Genomic DNA, 10,758 nt, shown 5'->3' on the forward strand with positions numbered 1-10,758 from the left:
AAGAGTGTACTTTTCTAGGTCTGCACTACAGTTTCCTTAGGGCGGTGACTAGGTTTGACGACAGTGTTAGGGCATTGGACTGCGTTTCCATGGCCATATCATCTTCCCTCCCAAAATAATTACCGCACTCAAATCACAGGTTAAAATATCCCTCATGGGATTTTAGCTGTGGCGCCATTTTTTCAAAATTCCCCCGCCCTCCCTCCCCCTCTCTCTCTCCTCTCCCACCCACTGTTTTGTTTTGAAGTTTAAACTGAGGCACTGACCGACCCATCGTATCGGTACTTTCCACTCTCTCTCTCTCTCTCTCTCTCTCTCTCTCTCTCTCTCTCTCTCTCACCCCCATAACACCTTAATAACCGGGAGACATTTAAGGTTCCCATAAATAGGTTTCTTTGAGTTCTCCCACAAGCAAACAACACACTTTTTGCTTTCCTTTCCAGAGCCAGAGTAGAGAGAGAGTTGAGGATTTGGGTCTGTGATGGCGAGGGGAAGAGGGAGAGGCAGAGGGAGAGGAAGACCAAGAAGGGTGCCGGAAAATCATGGGTCCACCACCAGTGTCGAAAAGGATGGTGCTTTAGAGGCGGAGGAGGTGGGTTTGGAGAATCAGAGTGAAGGGTTGAAAAGGGAAGTGGCAGAGGTTGCTGCTGTAACTGAGAAGAAGAAGCGCGGTAGGAAAAGGAAGACTGATTTGGAGGCTGAGAAGGCCGCGGAAGGCGGCGACGGAGGTGCTTCTGTCGCCAAGGAGGAAGGGGAGGCGGAGGAGGAGGGGGTTTTGGGAAATCATAATGGAACACGAGGGGAAGAAGCTAAGGGAGTCGAATTGAATCAGAATGGAGCACAACGTCGAAGCAAGAGAAGCAGAAATATGGGGGTGGAGTATTTGGAGAAAGATGAGCAAGAAAGCGGGGACGAATGCAGACACAATGGCGGTGCTTCTGTGAAGAAGCGCGGCGGGAGAGGTCGGAAAAAGTTGAGATTTGTAGAGGGAAGGGGAAGAACTGTTGGTTTGGAAGAGAATGGTGTAGTTGATGAGTCGAAATCGGAGCGCAGAGGAGACAATGGAAATAGGGCCCCTAAAAAACGTGATAATGGGGATAGGGAGGATGCAGAAGATGAACAAGTGGGGCATTCTGATGACACCGATACGGGGAAAGAAGGTTTGCGAAAAAGCAAGAGAGCAGATTATTCAATTAGGGGCGTCAAGTATCCTATGAACCAGGGAGAAGGAAAAGTAAATAAGCAGTCCAAGAAAGTAAGAAATTTGTGCATTCTATGTTTATGTCATTTGTTGTCACTGTTGTGGTTTATAATGTAATTGTTGTTTTGGATTTTATCAGTTTGTTGAGGAGGTGTCGTTGATGTGCCATCAATGTCAGAGGAATGACAAAGGCCGGGTAGTTCGCTGCAAAGTGTGTAAGAGGAAGCGATTTTGTATTCCTTGCATACAGAACTGGTATGCATTTATCTGCTCTATATTTGTATTATTTCTGATCTACTAAAGATGCTGGGTTGTCTGAGTTCGTTTTGTCGAACTAGTCACCGTCTTTTGGAGTTTGTATGAGTAGAATGCAGTCAATGATGTTTGATTTGATTTCTAAAGGACAAAGGGGTTATAGTTTACATCTTAATTGATTGGTGATGGAATAATGTTTTCATTGCAAAAATAGTTATATAAGGCGAGTTTCAGAATAAACTTTTCTGTTAATATATTTATTTTTCTGTAATAAACATGAAGATCTGTTAACATGGGTTTTAAAATTGTATTTTAATGGATGAAACCTGGGGTGCATTTGGATTGGATCTGGAATTAGGGGTTTACGGGTATGTCTGGTTGTAAATCTCTAATTATTTTGAACTGAAATGCTAGCTTTCTCTTTGCATTAGTTTTTTCTTACTATTTATTGTGTTTTTTTGTGTTGTATAGGTACCCTTGTACATCAGAGGATGCCATTGCTGAATCTTGTCCAGTATGCCGAAAAAATTGCAATTGCAAAGCATGCTTGCGCTTAGATTATCAGTCTGAGAAGGTCAGCTACCTCTCCTTGTGCAAAGCTCCTGAGTTTTGGCTTTTTCAGTTGTTCAGTTTCATACACAAGTGAAGTTTTTATAAAATGTTTTGGTTTTTAATGCAGGATGTTTACCCTGAATTTGAAGTTACCAAGGAGGAGAAAGTTGAGCACTCTAAGTATTTGATCCATACTTTGCTTCCATTTTTGAAAAGACTTAATGCTGAACAAGTGACGGAGATGGAGATGGAGGCTACAAGACAAGGTATTTTCTTTCTGGTGCTTATTAGAGGAATAACTCTTGTTTCTAATCATCTTTTGTTATGATTTTAAGGCGAATAGTTTAAACTTACATTGTAGTCGTTAAAATATGTGTGCATACATGAATACAATCTGTTGTGCGCGCGTGTGTGTGTGTTTTTTTTTGTGGGGTGGGGGGCTGGTTAGAAGATGAGCTCACACGGATACAAAAGTTATATCTTTTATTGGGCCAAGATAGGTAGTCTGCAGATAATGTTGCCACACATTCAAAAGAGAGACTTATTACTCTCAATAGTTTGCAATCATTTATGAAATCAGGGATATTGGATGTTATTGCTGTCCTTGGCTGGGATTGTTTCTCATTGATGCCTGCGATTAGAAGTAATCACTGTCTCACTCATCCCATCTGAGACCTACCACACAATATTAATGGAACTTCTATTATTGTTTTAATTTGATCTTGGATGTTCTTTGGGACAGGGATATCCCCTTTGGAGCTAAAGACAGAAAAATCAGATGTAGATCCTGATGAGCGTGTGTTTTGGTAGAATCTTTACCAGGAACATATTACTGTGTTGCATATATTCTGTAGTTTTTTCACTCATTTGATAGTAACTTTGTTGTTTATTTTTCCTTTGTCAGCAACAACTGCAAAACTTCTATCTTTGACTTTCACAGAAGCTGTCCTGGATGTTCATATGACCTCTGCCTTATCTGTTGTGGGGAGATTCGAGATGGACGCTTGAAGGGAGGTGGGGAAGAAGTGATTATGGAATATGTGAGTCGAGGCCTAGACTATTTGCATGGGGGGGAGGGAAAAGTGAAACTGCCTTTGGAAGCTTGCCCAAAGTCTTCTGTTGGATCAACATTTGAGTGGAAACCAAATGACAATGGAAGTATTCCTTGTCCTCCGAAGGACATGGGTGGTTGTGGTGATGGTATATTAGAATTGAGATGTGTGTTTCCCGAAAATCACCTTATGGAGTTGGTAAAGAAAGCAGAAGAGATAGATGAAACTTACAAACTTATGAATGCAAGTGAAACTGCTGCAGGGATGTGTTCATGTCTCAAATCTGTTGATGATGTTAACTCAAGCACTAAAATAAGGATAGCGGCTTCTAGAGATGCTTCGGATGATAACTACTTGTACTGTCCAAGGGCTGTAGATATCCAGCATGAGGATCTGAAGCATTTCCAGTGCCATTGGGTTAAGGGTGAGCCTGTAATTGTGAGCAATGTGCTCGAAACTACTTTAGGCTTAAGCTGGGAGCCATTCGTCATGTGGCGGGCTTGTCGTCAAATGCAACATATAAAGCATGGTCAACATTTGGATGTCAAGACTATCGACTGCTTGGATTGGTGTGAGGTTAGTTGTTCTTTGACTTTAAAAGTATAAATTTTATGGGGATTTTTTCATTACTTATTTCCTGCCTGAACGAGCAAGGATAGACATCTTACTGGTCAAGGGTCTAAAGTCTACCACAATTTCTTAGAATACGTTTTGCGTTGCCTATGGTTCATGAGTTTCAACCTTCAAGTATTTTTTGTTACTTATACATTCTGAACAGGAAATAGTGTTGGTCAGATGGTTTGAAAATTATGAACACCATTCTAGCATGGTCTCAGAAAATCTTGTTCTCTTCTCAAATGAATTTAATGTTCTCCGTTTGATGTTAAACAACTCATTTATAAACTTATCTACCCAAGAAAACAAACCATGTATGAAATAATTATCATCTGAAATTGTGAGAAATGGAGATTAAAAATGGTGTCTTCCCTAAATGAAAATGCTAATTAACTAAATGATTAGGTAGGGGATCTAAATGTGTTCCTTTAGTTATAATTCTTCAGAAAAACTTCCATTCAGATCTTCTTAATCAGTTTTTAAAGCGGTGCCTGATGTGGTGTTACTTTTTATATGTATTGATTCAACTAATTACCATCTCGTAAAGTTGACCTCGAATCTGGATCTATATTCTTTATTGAGTTTCAAGTGTCGTCAAACATAGGAGTTGAATGAGTTTTCTTCCTCCATTGCATTTTAAACAGAGGAATTTGTTAATTTAGCTGTGGAGAAATATAATATATATTTTAAAGGTAAAAACCCTGTTTTTGCAAGTTGTTAGAATCACAAACCTTCCTTAGATCGATGTTAAAGGGGATATGCCACTGGTTTGTTGAGCCTTCTCAAACTGTTTCTTTTTAAGAGCCAAAAGGATTTGCACATTGTTTGTTGCTCATTAGTTTTCTCCACTTTTGTCCACCAATTATTGCCATTACTTTGTTCAAAAAACTGAAATGTTTTATGGTTATTGATTTGAGTTTGATAAGTGTGAACTTGTGATGGAATGCAGGCGGATATCAATATACACCAATTTTTTACTGGGTATTCGCAAGGTCGGTTTGACTGGAAAAAGTGGCCCCAGATTCTGAAACTGAAAGATTGGCCGCCATCTACTTTATTTGAGAAGCGCCTTCCTCGCCATGGTGCCGAGTTTATAAATTGTTTGCCATTCAAGGAATATACTCATCTTAGAAATGGTTATTTGAACATTGCTACCAAATTGCCTGATAAATGTGTAAAGCCAGACATGGGGCCTAAGACATATATAGCTTATGGTGTTGCACAGGAGCTTGGACGTGGAGATTCTGTTACGAAGCTTCATTGTGATATGTCGGATGCAGTATGTTTCCTTATCTTGGATTCTACTACTGTGCTTCATTTGTTTGTCATAGTTCAATTTTTGGATCTTTGATACTTTATTGCTTTTCTTTTTCTAGTTTGAGTCATTGTTGAGTTTTTTTGGATCCAACTTTTAGCAGACTCATGTCTTTAACTTTTGTTCACCTTATAGTTTTAATCATATTTTTCCCACTAATAATCTGTTTCAGGTCAATGTCTTGACACATACCACTGAAGTGACTCTTAATCCTAAGCAGCTTGCCACTATAGAAGAGTTGAAGAAAAAACATTTTGAGCAAGACCAAAGGGAACTTTTTGGGAATTGTCAGACTCGGGTTGACTGTGTGGAGAGTGACAATCCAGATAGTGGTACATCAGTTCAGGAGTCGGATGAACCAACTGTTCGGCATGATGGAGATATTTCAAAGGGGTCTCAGAGTGTGGAGGAAAAAATGGATCATGATGAAGGTGGTGAAAATTGTGAGGATTCGCGAAACAGTGTGAATAAGTTGGAAGGGTCAATTGAAGCTGAGGGAGGTGCTTTGTGGGACATTTTCCGGAGACAGGATGTTCCTAAGCTGCAAGAATATCTCAGGAAGCACTTTAAGGAATTCAGGCATACACACTGTTGTCCGTTGCCTCAGGTAAATTGCTTAGCAACAGTTATTAATCAAGAAATTCTTCTATCTCTTGAAGGTGAAGCTGGGATAATCATGGTTTGGGCTTTTACATGATCAATATTTTTGTTTCAAATTATCAATTATGACATTATGTTGCAGTCTTTTGTATGCCCACAATTCACAGGACGTTGTCTTTAAGTTAAAACGGTTTTAGGTGAATTGCAGACAAATCGCGTTTAGTTTATTTTTTTATGTTTTTTAGAATCTTTAGCCTTTCAAAGCTTTTGTCTTCGGGTTCTACAGCATTTATTGTCTTTTTTGGTGGTGTAGGTTATTCATCCCATACATGATCAAACCTTTTATCTGACCGTGGAGCATAAAAAGAAGCTCAAGGAAGAATACGGTTAGTTCACAATATACTTATCTATGCTAAGGTAACCCTCTTTGTGAACCAGAGAGGATAAACTTACTCTTGTACACTTTCAACTTTAATAAGTTGAATAATAGAATCGAATGTTAAGGCCAATCAAGTAATATTACCCTCCATGCAGGCATGCACTTGCCTTTTTTTCCCTCCCACACTTAAATTTTTCTTTCTGCAAGTGATATTATTATAAATCTATTGTGTTTGTGTATTCAAGTTTTGTATGATATGTTTAAATGCTCTCTACTAGGAATTGAACCATGGACGTTTGTCCAAAATCTTGGGGACGCTGTCTTTATTCCTGCAGGCTGTCCGCATCAAGTCAGAAACTTGAAGGTAACTTATATTACAAGCATAAATCGTATATTCAGGTTTACTTTTTCTTGGGTAGTTGATGCTCTATCTGTTTGTTTTGTTTGTTATACTGTTTTGATTTTTTCTGTTGATGCTATGAAATATTAGATTGTTTAGATTTTTTTACGTTTGGGATTTTAGACATGTTACTTCTCTTTGGAAGGCCTTTGTTTATGCCATCAATATATCATTCTTTGTTGCAATGAATAGTACACAGCCATTCTATGGCTATGTGATTGTGGATTAAATACCGGCAATGATATGTGACGCTTATGTGAAATTTCACATTGTATTTCATGCATATATGGACTATGTGGAATGTCAAGAAAGGTGCTAACTTTGGCTCTATCATGATTAATTGACTTAGATCTTAAATTAAGGGCCATTGATTGTTTTTGTTTCACTTCCCAATTGACTTAGGCTTTCTTACAAGAGTCTTTTTAATCATTTTCACTAACACACATTGTGATGGGAAATATTTTATCATCAATATTAAACTTCTTTCTCTGTTTGTGAAATATGTAATTGGTTTGTATGATGGACTAGTTTACATACATCTATTGTATATAAATCTTACAAGTCATCCTTTTATTTCTTCAGTCATGCATCAAAGTTGCATTGGATTTCGTTTCACCTGAAAATGTTGGTGAGTGCTTCCAGATGACAGAAGAATTCCGAAAACTTCCACCAAATCATAGGGCCAAAGAGGACAAGTTGGAGGTATGTAGTCTTGTTTGTCTTAAAAATTGGCTTTCGTTTTTGCTACATTGACATGTTCTTAGTGTAGATTTTGTTAACCAGACCAACTGAAATTTCATTCCAATTTCTTGAGTTGCTTGTGTTTCTTTGGTGATTTGGTGGGTTGATTCGAATGCTTAGAATTACGATGAAACTTCTTCCTTTACACTACGTAGTTTTCTATTCATATGCTCAGATTTACGACTACAATTAGTGTCCTTGACACTATGCACTTATCTATTCATTTACCTGGGTGATTTTGGTGTTAATCTAAGATAAGATTTTGGTGGTAATATAAGATTTTGTTTGGATGCTATATTGATGTTTTCGTTTTGAATATTATTTAGAAGCCTAATTTGGTGGTGGGTGTTTATGAATGTACAAAACTATGCCTAAACGTGAAATTTTCTATTCATTTAGTTGGGCAATTTTGGTGTTAATTTAAGATTTTGTTTGGATACTCTGTTGAATTTTTTTGTTTGTTTTTGTTTTGAACATTATCTAGAGACCTAATTAGGCATTCATTTCGTCTTGAACGGTATAGAGTGCTACTAGGATATTGTGATATGCACGAGTATCATATATGTGATACATTTTGTTACGGAGGACTTACTATTCTGCTACTCCTAAAACAGGTCAAGAAAATGATTGTTCATGCTGTTGAGGATGCTTTGGATCCAAATGCGAGGTTAGTTGATTAGCATACATATGCAATGCCTTTAGATCAGAATGCTGGTCAGGCTCTACTTGTCTAAGGGGCCAATGCATGATTGGAACTGTGCTGTTCCTTTCTATTCCTTAATATCTGGATCAATGAACTTGCAGATCATACTTCCATTAGATTGGTTTCATATATTACTTACATTTGACAAAATACAGTTTGGTTTCTTGATCTTAGGATCAACTATTCTGAACGAAAAACGTTGTTTCTTAATTTAACTGCCTTCAACACACACACACACCGTACTCATCAATGAGCATGAATGCACATGCATGCAAGCACACCTTTAAACATGTTGAATGCTGTAAGATACTAAGATGGAATCCTGATATCCATCGTTTAAAAGTGAAAAATTATTTTTCTAAGAGTTGGATATCAGTTCAAAATCTAATGACTAGTGAGCAAGGTTTCCTTGTTACGGTAGTCCTTGTGTGTGTATTATATTGCACTGCTTGCAAAATGTAGACCGAAAGCAGTGGATGGACAAGTTAAGCACATGATAAAGTTCTGTTACCGGAAATTTAAGAAAGTTTTAGTAACACACTAATATTTCCTTACTCTGCAGATCCTATGAGCAATAAAGTTATATGAAAGTTGTTTCTCTGTTCTTCATATCCTATGAACTTTAATATTTCATTTGGAGGACATTGTCACAAAGAAATTGGTAAAAGCTTATCTACAAACATTAGATTGTAATTAGTTTATTCACTGGTAATACTAGCAGCTGGAACATTGAGTTTTAAATTTCATTTTTGTCTATTCAAGTACCTTTGAATTCTGTTGAGACAACCCGTTCTTTATGGTTTGATATCCAGGTCCAAGAAAACTACTGGTCCATCACCGAAAGGTAAGAAAGGTCAAAAGCGAGGGCGAAAGAAAGCCAAGACCGTGAAAGGTAAGGGAGGTTCCTCAGCTGTCATCGAGGGATGAAATCAAGCATTGAAACAGCTTCCTTAACTGGTAGAATGGTTCTGTTGAGCTGTGTATGCTGCTAGGTCTGTACCATAAGAAGTATTATCCTACTTTATGCTACATATCGACTGATGGAATGTGGTATTTTGTACTCCATTCTCACATTCGACTCGTTTGTTGCTCGGGAGTGAGTTTGGAGTTTATTTTGTTTTGCTTAAAATCCACAGTTCCATGCTCAATTCGCTACGTTTTTCAACTCGTGCAACAGAGTTATGTCATTAGTATTTGAATCTGTGTTGCCACTATTTTGAGTGGGCCTTGTAAAGTGCAGAAACTACGAGGTTTTTGGTTGCATTCGAAAGTTCATTGCCCATTTATCAATCTTCTTTATTTATTTATTTTTAGTTTCTTTTAACAAACGTTAATGGGGAGGGTCGAATCGGGGGCATTAGAGATGCCGGAGAGAATGTACCTAACCAACCTCTTGCATTTGTATAAAGAATAAGAAGGGAAGAAACATACATCTTTGGAAAAGGGTAATTCAAGACAGACCGTATCACGCTTAGGATTTGAGGTCGGTGAAAAATATAACTCCGCGGCCGGAGAGTGATTGCCGGGACAAGGATAAGTTAAACCATCGTATCCCAGCATAGACGCACCAAAAACAAGGAAGTTGTGTGTGCCGCACATTCTGTTAAGGACTAATTATATATGAAGAGAAATATGAGATTAATAAGATAAGAAATACAAAGAGGGTATTGGGGTGGACCGAGGGAGGGAGGGGAATTGGATTTGCTCTGGACCTTAGTGTTTGGAGCTTAAGATCAACACATCTGGATCGTTAATTGGTGTGTAAAAGAAATCAGGGTTATTGGTCTGTGTGTAATAGGCCAATGAAATGAGTTAATAGAGATCATCAGATTTAATTTGTACGTTACAGATATGATGATCTTTAAGCTCTGAACACTAAAATCAGGAGTGGATCCAATTCCATGTGGGAGGCATTGGATTTTTCCAAGCACTTGTTATATTTGTGCGGTAGATTAGAATAGGAATGTGAGTGTTGTTGGAGCCGCGATGCAAAAAGCAGAAGGCAAAGACAAGCACAAGGACAAGGCGCGGGTTTCAAAATTGGAAAGTGAGACAAATTGGAAGCATACACCTCTATTTACACCCAACTAGCCTTCATGCAAGCGCTTACGCGTGTGTAGAAGACATTTTTTGAATCACGACATGCTACGCGTGATTTACACATTTTAAATGTATTTATATGCGTAAAATGACAAAAGGAAAGTCAAATATTTTAAGTAAATGAATAATCTTAGATCATACTAGAAGAAATCCCTTATAAACCAATTAAAACGGCTGAATCCACATAATAAAATCGATATTTATTGAATTTATATTAAGAATAAAGAAAATAATATTCAATAAACAACTAATTGAATCACATTATTGCTAGCACATTATGAGACTAAGCTCATCCATCCACTTTAGTGTAGATAATATCGTTTGTTAAAAAAAAAAAAAAAACAATCATTTGAAAACTAATTTAATCACATTATTATCCGCGTGGGAGTGACCTTTTTTATAACCGGCATTACACACTTCTTAAGAAGTTTTGAATGTGTTTAAAAATAGAGAAAATAATATTTAATGAACAACTGATTGAATCATATTATTGCTAACCTATTGTGAGGTACTAATTATTAAAAAAAAATTGTACAAAAAAATTTAATTATTAAAAAACACTGTTAAAATGATGAAAATACCCCTGCCACATTTGATGCATTGTTTTGGGTTGCTTTTGAAGTTTTTTGTTTGAGGGGCATTTTTGTCCCATTATTTTTGGTGAAGCTTGTGACACAAAAAAACAGTGTTCATTGAGCCCATGACTTTATATATAAAGATATGCAACAAAAGAAAAAGGAATAGTATTCTGGTACTATAGGATAAGTAAGAATTCTCATTTAAAATTTTTTGTGGTTGATTATAGAATTTTGTGTTTATTATTAGAGTTCGTTATGTTATTGTTT

General features: G+C 37.3%; 1 protein-coding gene across 1 annotated transcript; it reads left to right on the plus strand.

Moving 5' to 3' along the window:
- On the plus strand, nucleotides 1-9,095 carry LOC137710844 (lysine-specific demethylase JMJ29). The gene is made up of 13 exons (XM_068449986.2): nucleotides 1-1,255; nucleotides 1,341-1,456; nucleotides 1,928-2,030; nucleotides 2,136-2,274; nucleotides 2,751-2,814; nucleotides 2,913-3,636; nucleotides 4,625-4,954; nucleotides 5,163-5,597; nucleotides 5,904-5,976; nucleotides 6,248-6,333; nucleotides 6,952-7,071; nucleotides 7,725-7,777; nucleotides 8,626-9,095. Exons 1-13 carry the CDS (start codon nucleotides 482-484, stop codon nucleotides 8,738-8,740), a joined length of 3,132 nt encoding a protein of 1,043 aa, XP_068306087.2. The 5' UTR covers nucleotides 1-481; the 3' UTR covers nucleotides 8,741-9,095.
- The last annotated feature ends 1,663 nt before the right edge of the window (nucleotides 9,096-10,758 follow it).

Source organism: Pyrus communis, chromosome 6, assembly GCF_041283825.1.
Source record: "Pyrus communis isolate YQ-2024b chromosome 6, ASM4128382v1, whole genome shotgun sequence".
NCBI lineage: Eukaryota > Viridiplantae > Streptophyta > Magnoliopsida > Rosales > Rosaceae > Pyrus > Pyrus communis.